This window comes from Python bivittatus, unplaced genomic scaffold (assembly GCF_059951505.1).
Source record: "Python bivittatus isolate LINGU-HERP-01145 unplaced genomic scaffold, Pbiv_v1 ctg000070_np1212, whole genome shotgun sequence".
Classification (NCBI taxonomy): Eukaryota; Metazoa; Chordata; class Lepidosauria; order Squamata; family Pythonidae; genus Python; species Python bivittatus.
In genome coordinates this window covers 47,846,038-47,859,306 of record NW_028277034.1, presented here as the reverse complement: position 1 = coordinate 47,859,306, position 13,269 = coordinate 47,846,038, and the positions used below count along the sequence as shown (strand labels likewise).

Genomic DNA, 13,269 nt, shown 5'->3' with positions numbered 1-13,269 from the left:
AAAAAATGGTCCTTATGTATGGCCTTAATAAATTTATTAGGGGGATGGAGGGCATTCATAGCAATGTGTTGCAAAATGAGTTGACATAAACAAAGGCTCAGTGCAGTTGCATTGGGGTTTTCCCAGGTCATTTCTGCATGCATGTGCATGTAAGCAATTTTGTTTTGTTGGCAATCCAGCAGAATTTTGTCAATACACGCAGAGTATTTGGAAGAACTTTTGCACAAAACTTTCTGGAGAATGTGAGTTTCTCAGTGCCTTGAGGAGATATACTTTGTACCAACGTGTTTTGTGAAACACACTTTGAATGCTTGGCATAGCTCCATAGCCTATGAAGTTAAAATGAGCAGTATGTAAAATATACATTCAAAAGTTACAGTGAATATTGTAGACTTACTCAAATCATTTTGATACTCTTTCTGTCATCTGTTGTTAATGTTTACACTATAGGTTAGTTCTGATATTGGAGCGTGGATCAGAAAAGACTATAGCAATCTTGGTTCAGTCCTGAGAACATTTATTTAGCAGCAACATTGTAGTAGTAATAGAAGTAATTCTAACTTACTTCTGTTACATATTTTATATGGTTCTTGAAGAATAAAACTCTCAGAGTAACTTGTCAGGATAACTCTCTGTGAGGTCTCTTCAGGTTCCCCTCTGTTTAATTTCATGCTGTGTTTAAGTAGCAAGAGCAGGAAGACATTTCTCATCATACTAATTTGAACTGAAGTAAAATTCTTGTAGCGAATGTTGACCATGCATTGTTAAAGCCAGCATCTGATGCATGATACATCCAATATAGGTTAACATTACTTGCTTGCAGTCTGTTAGTAGGCTGCAGGAAAATGTCCAGGTGTGCTTCTAGAACTTTTTTGCTGGCATTCTTTCCAAGAATACTTGACTAAATTGATTTTAGTGTCATTCTACAGTATAAGACATTTACGTTCTCAAGCAAGAATAAATTCTCTGGATCACATAACAGGCAGATTTATGTTACATATTTTCAAAAATCTAGAATATGCATTCTTGCCTTATAAATGTAATGTAGATTAGTAGATTCAGAGATTCTAGGGGTTTTTTGATGGTAGATTACATATGATAGAACTTCGCCTTTCATGTGCCTTTGCCTTCCAAACCTGCTTGGAGTTCAAGGTGTATGTTAATTTGCAAAGATTTATTAATAGATAAGAAAGGATGAATACTACATTGAATTTACATTTTTAATAAGGGCTGAGGTTACAATTTCAGTTTGTCGGAGTTCATTCATTAACTGACTCACTGCTTAAGCTGAATGACAATCTAGAAATATTGGATTTTTAAAAATCATTTTCTTCAAAGCTAAACAAATGGCTAGGACTTCTATTTTAAAAAAATATATTTGGCACAAACAGTCCAGTTTTTTCAGATGCTATTTGAATTATTCATCAACTTGATATGCCACTGTGTTTTAAATAATTTCTTGAATCAGAATAGAATAGTTATACTTGCAGATATAAATTAAGTAACAATACTTGAGAAATAGGATCTTTGCTCACAGTTTCCATGCTGCAAATCATACTGTTTACCTTAAACCATGTAGTGTATAAACTGACCTAGTGGATGTCTGAAGGGAGAAGGGACGGGTGGTAGCAAGTGACATCACATGCATCATGATAGAAATGGCACAAGTACATATTTCTTGTGTGTCATGATGGAAATAACACAGTGTTGCATGCATTTATTTATTTAAAATATTTGTAGACAGCAATGTGGTTTCTATCAGTACAAATTATTATTGAACTAATAATGGAACAGTCTTTTACTGAAGAGCTTGATACAATTTATTCAGTATAATGAGAACAGTGCTGCAAAATATACACCTGTTTTCCTTTCTTTGTATAGGATTTTGTATGTTTGTGTTGAGTTTGGTGAAGAGGCATTATCGGTTACAGTTTTACATGGTATGTATCAATCCTTGGGCAGCTTAATTGTTCTCAAAATAATCAATACTTTAAAACATTTTTTTTTGGAATAGAAATGTTCATAAAATAGATTTTAAAGTCTCATGAACACAGGTCAAAATTATTCACCTTACGTTATTAATGCAATATTTAATTTGAGTGTGGTAGGGATACCTTTAGTAGTGAATAATCACAGATTCTTAAAATAGGAAGATTATTCTAACATTGATTATACAATAATTCTAACATTATTACAATGTTTTCAGTTCAGAGAAAGATTCCTGTTTTCTATAATCTTCAGTCAGCATAATTAACAGTATTCTAAATATGTTCAGACTGAAAATTTAAATATGAAGTTGTCAGTCTTTTTTTGCATCATTCTGTGGTTGTATATTAATTCCAGAGTTGTCTTGGAATATTTTCTCATAGCACTGCTTTGTAGGGCAGGTGAAGATTTGTTGTATATACATTTATTTGCAACCATAGGTTTTAGCAAAATTGAGATTTGTTTGCAACTGTCTCAGGCAGTAAAGACATAAGAAAACCTTAAATGTTTGTTTAATATTGTAATGTCTAGTCTAAACCTGTTTAGCGCTATTATGACTTTTATGACTTTTAATTTGATGGCCATTACAAGTTAATCTAGGAGTTTGAAAATTTCCTAGAAACAGAAATTGAAGGTCATCTGCTTATATTGGGGAACACATACTTTTTAAATATTCTCACTGGATCATCACATATAGCTAAGTAGTTGGCAGAATGCAAGTGGAAACTAGTCTAAATCCTTTATGTTTGTTAGTTGATCAGGTATTAGATATAGAAATTGTTATTTCATTATACAAGCATTATTAGGGGCAGCACATTGAATTTATTGATAAGAAAGGACTTTTTGTTTAGTGTCTGTGTAGATCACATTTTAAGAGTTAGTCAATAACTTGTAGAACCTACTTATGATTTTGATGATTTTTCAGAGTTACATAGCATGATTTCACTATAATTATATCATTAACATTTTAATGTTCCAATTCCAGATTGTGTATCCATCTGTACACAGACTGGTCATTATGATTTTCTTTATATGCCATTCACATTAAGTTAATATTTACATCTTTTAATTACCCAGTGGAAAATATAAATATTGTAATAGAAGTCTGTTCTCATAATTGTCTTGTAAGGTTTTTTGCTTTTTTAACTAACTGTTGTGTTATTACACTATTACCAGTTCGCATGGACTCATGTCACTTTGCTGATCATTGTAACTCAGTCTCATCTTGTCATCCAAAATCTGTTTGAAGGCATGATCTGGTAAGGGAACAATAATTCTTGCAAATCTGGGCATTCAATTTACTCATACAGGTAGTCCTTGCTTAATGACCACTTTTTCAGCGACCATTCAAAGTTATGAATGTGCTGAAAAAAGTGACTTACGACTGGTGCTTGAAATTATGGCCATTGCAGCGCCCCCCATGGTCATGTGATCAAAATTCAGATGCTTGACTGCCTGACTACATTTACAACTGCAGCAGTGCTTCAGCTCTCCCCACCTGCTTATCTCCCACCCTTCTCTGCCCTCTTGGCCCCCTCCATCCTGCGCTCCGCCTCTCCAGCTGACCTTCCCCATCTTCTGCTCCAAAAAGCCCCTTTGCAAAAACCCCCTTTGCAAAAAGCTCTTGGGCAGGGCTGGGCTGGGCTTTTGCTTCGCTTGTGGGGGGGGGGAAACACCCCTTCTTCCCTCCTCTCCTCTTTTTTCTTCTTCCGTTGTGGGTAGACCAGCCTGCTCTCAGGAAATGGTCCTCTGGCCATGATAGGTGGGTAGACTGGGCCCTCGTGGCCCCCTTTGACCCTCTCCGTTCCATTCTCTGTGGGTAGATTAGTCCTTCTTCTTGGGAAGGTGGGTAGACCAGTCCTGCCTTTGGCCGCTGGGTAGACTTAGCCTTCCCAGTGGGGCTGGATTGGGCTTTTGGCTTTTTTTTTTCACAGTGCGAAGCAAAAGCCCGGCCAAACCCCGCCCAGGAGCTTTTTGCAAAATGGCTTTTTGGAGCAAGAAGACTGTGAAGATCAGCTGGGGCAGTGGAGCACAGGGCAGCAGGGGTCTTGGAGTGCAGGATGGTGAGGGTGACAGTGACTGGGACTGGACTGGGGTGGCTGCGGCTTCCCAGGGCGTGACAAGCAGCCCTAGAGCCATGACGTTCTGGGGCTGCTTGCTGCCCTGCAAGGCAGGGTGCAGGGTGGCCTGAAGGGCATAGATGGAGGGGAGGAGACAGGTGGGTGGGAGGAGTTGGAGGCAGTCCTTATCTTACTGAAGCTAGGGGCTGGGAGGGACCAAGCCCAGAATGGCTTGGATTGGGGTGGGTACTCATTTAATGACCTGTGATTCTTGGTTAATGATGGCAACTGGGAATGCCGGGATTGCAGTCGCTAAGCAATGCAGTCACATGACGTCTCGCTTTATGATCACCTTATTTAGTGATGGAAATTCCGGTCCCAATTGTGATTGTTAAGCAAGGACTACCTGTATATATATTCTGTTTCTAAGGGGTGATTATCGTTTTTCAATGGTTTTTCATGGTTTTGAAGTGAGGCCTTTCCTGTGTGTCAGTAAGAAAATATTGCTATAAAATTTCATAGTTAAATCGTTCACCCTCTGATTGACAAGAATTAGTCTTAAAAGGTGTGGTAATCAAACTTTCAACTATTTTGAGAACCATCTTGATCCTAATAAGTTTTTGTGGAAGTCCTGTAAAGGGATAGCCTGGCCGCAGTCAGCAGGAGCCCTTCCTTCCCTTTGCTGTTCTTTCCCCCTGGGACTTTAAGGTAGCATGAGAAGTATGGAGCTCCAACTATAAAGAGAAGACACCTTTGGCACCTGAGCATTGGTGTATGGGTCTCTGCATTAGAAGGAGATTCTTGTCTTGTGTCAGGTGCAGGCAAGAGAGAGGAACAGGTGCCAGGATAAAGTGTATCTATGGCTTCAGAACAAGTTTGGGCATGAACTCCAACAACAGTGGAATACCTGAAAGGAAAAGTAGAGTCTGCAGCCACTCCATGTCCACCAGAGACACTGATAGCTTATAGCCAGCCAGCAGCTAGTAACACACTTTCCTTCCCCCACACTGCCCCTGAAGGATAGTATAAAGCCTATGCACTGGCAGCAGTTCAGAACAGCAGACGGCAGTGTTGAGCTGATAGTAGTAGAATGCCAGCTAGCAACAGAAGCCAACTAACTCCAAGGTGGCTAAATGGTGTCTAAAGAGATACTTATAGCTCAGGCAAGCATACTTTTAAGACAGAGGAGGAAAGTACTGTGAATGGGATTCTTTAGAATTTAGGTATATAATATATGTAGGAATAGATGCATAGATAAATAATACATGTTTAGTGCTAAGAGTTAAATGGCAAGTTAAGTAAATACCATAAAGTTTATAAGCCAGTTTTGTATAATAAAGCTTGCCTGGAAACACGGGGAAGATAACACTATACTCCTTATTGCTGGCCTGCACCTTTTTCCAAAGAAGCCCTCACAAATCCCACCAACATGTAGCACAGCTTGCTTTCAAAATAATACTTGAAGTGCAATATCTGTTTGTTGAAGAGTCATGGACAAATACGTTTTAGCAACCATGTATTTTACAGAATCATTCTCCCAAATTAAAATGGCTGTTTGAAAGACTAGTACTTTCACTGGTTTGGGCTACCCTTATACCTTGCATGAACCAAAGCAACATTTTGATTCCTACTTCATTTTCTTGTTCAGTAGCTGCCCATAAATTAAAATTGGAAATGAGATCCCCTTTGGCAACAAGGTAATGACAAAGACTCCCTTGAGCTGAGCTCAGTTCTTGGTGACTTAATGGGCACCAATGTTGTTGAAATATAAATTACAGACTAAGATCTTATGGTCATAATATTTGGGTTTTTTTGAGTTTAAATCATTGACTTTTTTTTCTCCTTGCTGTTCAGGTTTCTTGTTCCAATTTCAAGTGTCATTTGCAATGATATTGCTGCTTATATATTTGGATTCTTCTTTGGCAGAACTCCATTAATTAAGGTAAATCAGTAAAAATACATATTTTGAAATATGGACATTGGTCACAAGGCTGTTCAGAGAGAATTTTTAAATACCTCCAGTACTATTTATATATTCTTCTCAGACTGCTTGATATCTGAGTGCCATTGCCTCATCCAGTCCATGTAGGAAACATCTCTGGTTTTGAGAAATACTTTGTGATTTGAGAGATGTCTGCTGTTAAGTTTTTTTAAAAATTTGTCAGAGGGTTGGAAAGAGACATGAACAGTGTTTTTCTGACAACGAAAATGTCTTTATTTTTACAGTGCAAATAAAATAAATAATTTGTGCTTGTATTTCTAACATGCCGTAGTCTTAGCTTAACAATCTAATATACAGTACATTTTTATACAGAACTTCTTACAGTTCCTTAACTGTTTCAGTCTCTGCTTTCTTCCTACGGCTTCAGTCCTTGGTCCTTGATAAATGTATGGAACCTCCAGTCCATGCAGAACACAGGGCCGATATCAGTCGGTGTTGATTGGGAATGAGAGATCCTGCCCTCGGCCCCTGGTATGTGGGGTGCCACAGGGCTCGGTGGTCTCTCCACTCCTACATCTACATGAAACTGCTGGGGGAAATCATCTGTTGCCATGGGATGAGGTATCATCAGTATGCTGATGATGTTTAATTGTAACTCTGCCCCTGGCAAGCTAAATGATGCTGTTGAAGTGCTGTCTCAGTGCCTGGAGGCTGTGGGGGTCTGGATGTGGAACAACAGGCTTCAACTGAAACCTGGCAAGACTGAGTGGCTTTGGGTTTTAGAGCCTTCTGATTCTGGGACTTCACCATCTCTGGTACTGGATAGGGTTGCATTGCCCCAAACAGACCCAGTGCAAACTGGGGGTCCTCCTGGACTCATGACTTGTGCTTGAGAAGCAGGTGGCAGTCGTGCCCAGCAGGGCCTTCATGTTGTGTGCCAGTTGTGCCTGTTCCTTGATTGTGAGGCTTTACTCATTGTTATGCATGGGTCATCTCCTGAATGGACTATTGTAACCCGCTCTACATACGGCTGCCTTTGAAGAGTATCCAGAAGCTTCAGCTGGTGCAAAATGCTGCAGCATGGGCAGTTATGGGTGTTCATAGAAGGACACACATTATACCTCTGCTCAGTGAGCTAGATTGGTTGCCAGTTTGTTTCCGGGTGCAATTCAAAGTGCTGGTTTTGACCTTTAAAGCCGTACATGGCATGGGGCCAGGTTATCTGAGGGACTGCTTCTCCCGATTACTTCTATCTGTCCCATCAGGTCCAGCAGGAGAGGCATGTTGCGGGTCCCGTCCATTAAGGAGTTCGATCTGACGGGACCCTGGAGATGAGCCTTTTCTGCTGTGGTGCCCGCTCTCTGGAACATTATCCCCCCTGTGGTGAGGTTAGCCCCAACCTTTATGGCCTTTTGGAAAAGCCCTCAAAATTTTTTCATCAGGCCTGGGGATCCTCACACGTTGGTTGCACCATGTATGACATCTTAAGGAACCCTCTCATAATCTGTTTTTACTTATGCTGATTATTTAATTGTTTTAATTGTTTTTATATTTGCTTTTAATAGTTGGTTTTATTGCACACTGCCCAGAGTCACCTTGTGTGAGATGGGTGGCCATATAAATTTGATAAATAAATAAACATGCATGAAAAACGGCACAAAAACCTGCTTTTGTTTGATAGACTTGCCCCTTATAAATCTTGTACTAGAAGGCAGATTTAAAAGTATCTTAATTAGTCCAATAACTTTCTAGCTGTCTATGTGACACTTTCATAGACTTGGTAAGCAAACAAAACTCTAACCTTGAGATAATTATAACCCCATCTTAATCATGGCAGCTGACCCTGCCACAAGTCCTGGTCTTCTTTCTGGAATTTTTTCACATGATGCTTAGGCTGAACTCCTTCAGAGCAAACCCTTTCTGGTTCTGTGGTGTGCTTTGAGTGGGGCTGATGTATTTAAGAATGAGTTCCATTCCCAAGGTCTGTCCTTGTCCTGTCGAATTTGTATGTAAGCTGGAACAGTATTATTGTATAATACTGTATAAGTAGTATTGCATAATTAACTCGAACCATTGTGTACTTAACTCAAATAATTGTGTATTTAACTCAAATTTTGCTATAGTAGGCTCCATTCTTAACTATGAGTCATCCTTAAACTGGGCGTTCTTAATTCAGGGACTGTCTGTATTCCGTCTTTCATATATGTCCATTCATACCACAAAAGTACATAGCATAACATCCGGGGTGGAGGGAAGGAGGCAAATTATTATATAACTGCATAGTAACAGTGGTAGCAATGTGGTCACACATCTGTCTGGTGTCTCTTTCTTCTGTGGAGATGTACATTTTTTTCTGGGGAATTGAAGATTTGGCTAAGTATCTATTCTTTACAACATGGTTGTTTTAGACAGGTTTCATATATTTCCTTTTAGTAAGCTTATCCACCTGAGATAGAAAATCTATAGTTTAATCTATAGTTTATCTGGAAGATAAGCTCCCTAAACTGTAATTTGACTAGCTGGAATCAAAGATTTTTCCTATATAGCTGGTTAACGGTTTATTCTGATTGTTATAATTCTACTTGATTGTAAACAGATGGCTTGGTTTATTCTATTCCTAGTTATTTTCTATACTTGTTTAATATTACAGTGACACAAAGTATAAATAGAGTTGTTGTGGTGATACTATAGTTGTGTATATAATACAGATTTTTGTAGATGATCAGGATACATGGATTATTGAAAATATAAGCATCATTATTTCTTACTGATATTACCAACATTCCGTCTCCAAATTATGATTGCTAGAAAACTTAATCTTATTACCCTCTAGAAATATCATTACTCAAATCAGACAGATACAGTGGTGCTTAAAAGTCTGTGAACCCTTTTGAATTTTCAATTTTTCCTAAAACATGTTCTGTTCTCCACACAACTAGATAAATTAAACAAATGAATGAAAAGCATTATACTTGCTCATTTATCTATTGAAGAAAATGATCCAAAGCTACATATTTGTGTGTGGCAAAAGTATGTAAACCTTTGTTTTCAGTAAATGGTATGCCCCCCTGGACAGCAATAACTGGAACTCAGCATTTCTGATAACTGATGATCAGTCCTGCACATTAGCTGGAAGGAATTTTAGTAAGGAATTCCTCCTTACAGAACAGCTTCACTCAGGGATGTTGGTGGGCTTCCTTACATGAATTGCCTGCTTCAGGTCCTCAGATTTCTATAAGGTTAAGGTCAGGACATTGACTTAGCCATTCCAAAACATTAACTTTCTTCTGTTTTAACCATTCTTTGGTTGTACAACTTGTATGTTTTGGGTCATTGTCTTGCTGCATGACCCACTTTCTCTTGAGCTTCAGTTCATGAACAGATACCCTGACATTTTCCTGTAAAATTGGCTGGTACAATTCAGAATTGATCGTTCCATCAATGATGGCAAGCTGTCCTGGTCCAGAGACAGCAAAGCAGGCCCAAACCATGATACTACCACCACCATGTTTCACAGATGAGATAAGGTTCTTATGCTGGAATGTAGTGTTTGGGTTTTGACAAACATAACGCTTTCATTCAAGCCAAAAAATTCTGTTTTGGTCTCATCCGTCCCCAGAACATTCTTCCAATAGCCTTCAGGCGTATCCATGTGATCTTTTGCATCAATGTTCTTTTTGGAGTGTAGTGGTTTTCTCTTTGCAACACTGCCATGCACACCATTGTTCTTCAGTGTTCTACTGATGGTCTCATGAACACTGATATTTACCAATGCAAGAGAGGCCTTTAGTTCCTTAGACGTTATCCTGGGGTTCTTTGAGACTCCCGGAGTATTACATGCCTTGCTCTTGGTGTGATCTTGGTTGGTTACCATCCTGGGGAGGGTAATAATAATGTTGGATTGCCTCCATTTGTACACAAACTCCCTGACAGTAGACTGGTGAAGACCATACTCTGGAAATAGTTTTGTAATCTTTTCAGCCTGGTGAGCATCAACAGCTGTTTTTTGGAGGTCCTCAGAAATCTTTGTTCAAGCCATGACACATTTCCACATACCTGTGTTGTAAAGATCATACTTCGATAGAGAATACCCAGAATTCTGTTCTTTAAATAAGGCAGGACCTCCCACACTCACACCTGACTATCATCCCATTGACTGAAACACCTGACTAATTTCCCCTTCAAATGAACTGATAATCTTAGAGATTCACATAGTTTTGCCACACCCAATTATGTAGCTTTGGATCATTTTCCTCAATAAATAAATGAATATATAGTATAATGTTTTTGACTCATTTATTTAATTGGGATCTCTTTATCTAGTTTTAGAACAGTGGAGAACAGATCAGGTTTTAGGTCATATTTATGAAGAAACATTAAAAATTCAAAGTGTTCACAAACTTTTAAGCACCACTGTATATATTCTTGTTTAGCATTTCACAGGCATCTGTTTGATCATGTTAGTGATTGCATTGCTGACATCAGATATATTTCTCTCACCCATCTTATTAAAGGTTTTTAACATGTGGATATTTGGATATGTAAAAACTGAGCATTCTAATTTGTTTAATAGCTGTTATATACTATTGAAAGATAGTTGCAGCTTTCACTGAGTAAGTGTCCTTTTTAGTATAATTGTATCTCAGTTTTCCTGTTGCTTGGAAGAAACTTAGAAAAAATAAATAAGTCAACATTTTCTAGAATAGTAGTATGTTTGCAAGAACAGGAAAGGGTCTTGTGCCACTTGATGCTTTTAATTTCTTAATTTCTCTCTTGTTTAGCTCTCTCCCAAAAAGACCTGGGAAGGCTTCATTGGTGGCTTCTTTACCACAGTTGTGTTTGGATTTATTGTAAGTGGATGTGGTCTCTTCTCTCATTAATGTTGTGTTAGTCGGTGCTGGAGTTGAAACTGGCATGAAGGACTAGAATTGCTGCTAATCTGTAGCTTTTAAGATTAAACAATAAGTTAAAACTTAATGCTTTACCCTATTACTGAGGTTTATGGCTGTTAGATTAACATGGCTGTAATTACAATGGTTGATTATTAGTATACTGTGTAACTATGCCATCTGTAATAACCATAATAAAAATCACTCTTGAAACTAAGAGAAGTAACCCAAATTCAGGGAGACAATATGTGCACTTGTTTATTCAAATTATTTATAGACTGTTTTTTTAGGGCACAGCACTCACATGACTATTGAGAATATAAATAAGATACATTGTGATAAACTGCTATATAATGTAACTATTAAACGTTTCATTAAGATCAGTAAAACTTCTAAGACTCCAAACCCAACACTACAGGGACATTTCAGAGAAAGTCAGGCTGGAATATAGTAAAGGCCTTTAAGTAATCTTAAAATATAATGACCTCATGTAGTTCGAAGCAGTTTCAATGGCCAGTGGATCACTGCTGAGAAAACTTTATCTTTTTGCCAGCCACCCTAATTACTTTTACTGATAGGCATCAAGTCAGAAACCAAAAGTGACCTTAAATACATGGTTGGGAACATTACTGCTTTGCAACAGTAATGGTTTTCAATAGTAATATAATTTAGTATAATTTATAAATGGATGATATTATGCCCTCACATTGACAGATACATAATATTGCTCTTGATATTACCGAATGGAGTTCTGCAGCCATAAATAGGGATACAGAGAACAGCTGGTTTTGAATAATAAACTGAGTCCATCAGGTGTTCTTGCTGTTCCTGGGGTGGCTCATGAAATAAGATTTATTTTGTCCTAATTGAGTGTGAGGAAGTGGGTGTTTTCCCTTGGTTGCATGATTTTTGGACATTCTACCTGATGTGAATCCTAAAGAGACAGTTATTGTTAAGAATTGTGCTCTGACTTAGAAATAGACGAGGCCTAAAAGACATTGACTAATTTTAATGCTAATTGGAAGCCCCTTTTGGACTTTTTGTTGGAAACAGAAAAAAATGAAATTACGATATATGGATTTGATGATTAGTAAAATTAATAGATTATAAAAAAAAACGGATGTGAAATTGTAATCCTAGAGTAAGAGTTTAATGTATGTTTTACTTATATCTGCTTTAAAAGAAGTTGGAAGTCATTCTTTTTTTTTTTGTATTTCTGTTTCTGTTTATCTTTCTCCTTTCAGCACTTCTGTTCTCCTTTCTTTTTATTCTTTTCTTCTGTTTTTTTCTTGATTATTAGTCCTTGTTAGTTTATATCATTCTGTTTTTAAAATTTAATACAGTTATCATAAAAAAAAGAAATAGACAAGACTTGTCCTTTGTCTACACACTAGCACTCAATATTATAAATGTGTGGGCATTTGTTTTTTTGGTTTGGTAATAATTCAGAGATATCAAGGGTAACAAGTTTAGCCAGCCGGTCAAGCTGTCTCTCTCCCTCCCAAGCCTTCTTTCCAGTCACCATTTACCTAATTTCAGAGGATATAAAGGCTTGGAGGACTGGAGAAACTCGTAATTACACCCCAACACCCACAGGAAGCCCTTAATCAGAAACATCTTATCGATGCCTGTTGTCCTTCCAGGTTGCTTATCTTCTGGCACAATACCAGTATTTTGTATGTCCTGTGGAATACAATGGTGAAACTAATAGGTTTGTCACAGAGTGCGAACCATCGGAACTTTTCCAGCTGAAGAAGTACTCCTTACCACCATTGCTTCAAGTTGTTCTGGGAAAGGTAAGTAAAACTAAATCCTTAATGAAAAGCTAGATCTTAATCATTCAGAAAGTTGGATACAAAAAGAGCAAAGTATCTAAAATGACCAGCTCTCCTTTCCTGTTAGCACTTAGAACGAGCAAAATAACAATGCTAGGAACAAGCATTTCACCCCATTTCCCACAGGTACGTGAATATATGACAAAGAAAATTGCTGTTAAGTTTTTCTTTTATGATATTCCTCTCCCTCTCCCTCTTGCAGAAGGTTGAGACCTCATTTGACCCACTATAGCAGAATAGGCAGAAAGCAAGCTCCGTTTTGCACATTAAAGGACTTCGATACCAAGATACGAAACAAACCTATCCAGTTGATTGACCTCTGGGTTTAAGAAGGAATTCACCACTACCTCTGAGAACTTTCTTGCAGCTGGAATGCCGAATTATGTGGCTTTCATTTAAATAACAAGACTATGATTCTGGTTCAGTTTAGTATAGTGTTTGAGACCCTGATTATACACATCTTTCATCTGCTGGACAGAGCCTCAGTTACTTTGCTAGTTTCCATATGATCAGATGATGAAAGTTCCATCTTACCTATTTATATGAATTTGGTGATG

General features: G+C 38.0%; 1 protein-coding gene across 1 annotated transcript in view; it reads left to right on the top strand.

The window, feature by feature from the left end:
• Positions 1-13,269, top strand: part of CDS1 (CDP-diacylglycerol synthase 1) — a 37,426-nt gene that overhangs the window by 8,629 nt on the left and 15,528 nt on the right. Inside the window, exons 6-10 of the mRNA XM_088133107.1 lie at positions 1,882-1,940; positions 3,163-3,245; positions 5,901-5,988; positions 10,770-10,838; positions 12,521-12,673. Coding sequence (XP_087989233.1) covers positions 1,882-1,940; positions 3,163-3,245; positions 5,901-5,988; positions 10,770-10,838; positions 12,521-12,673 — 452 coding nt within the window. The remainder of the gene's footprint in view (positions 1-1,881; positions 1,941-3,162; positions 3,246-5,900; positions 5,989-10,769; positions 10,839-12,520; positions 12,674-13,269) is intronic.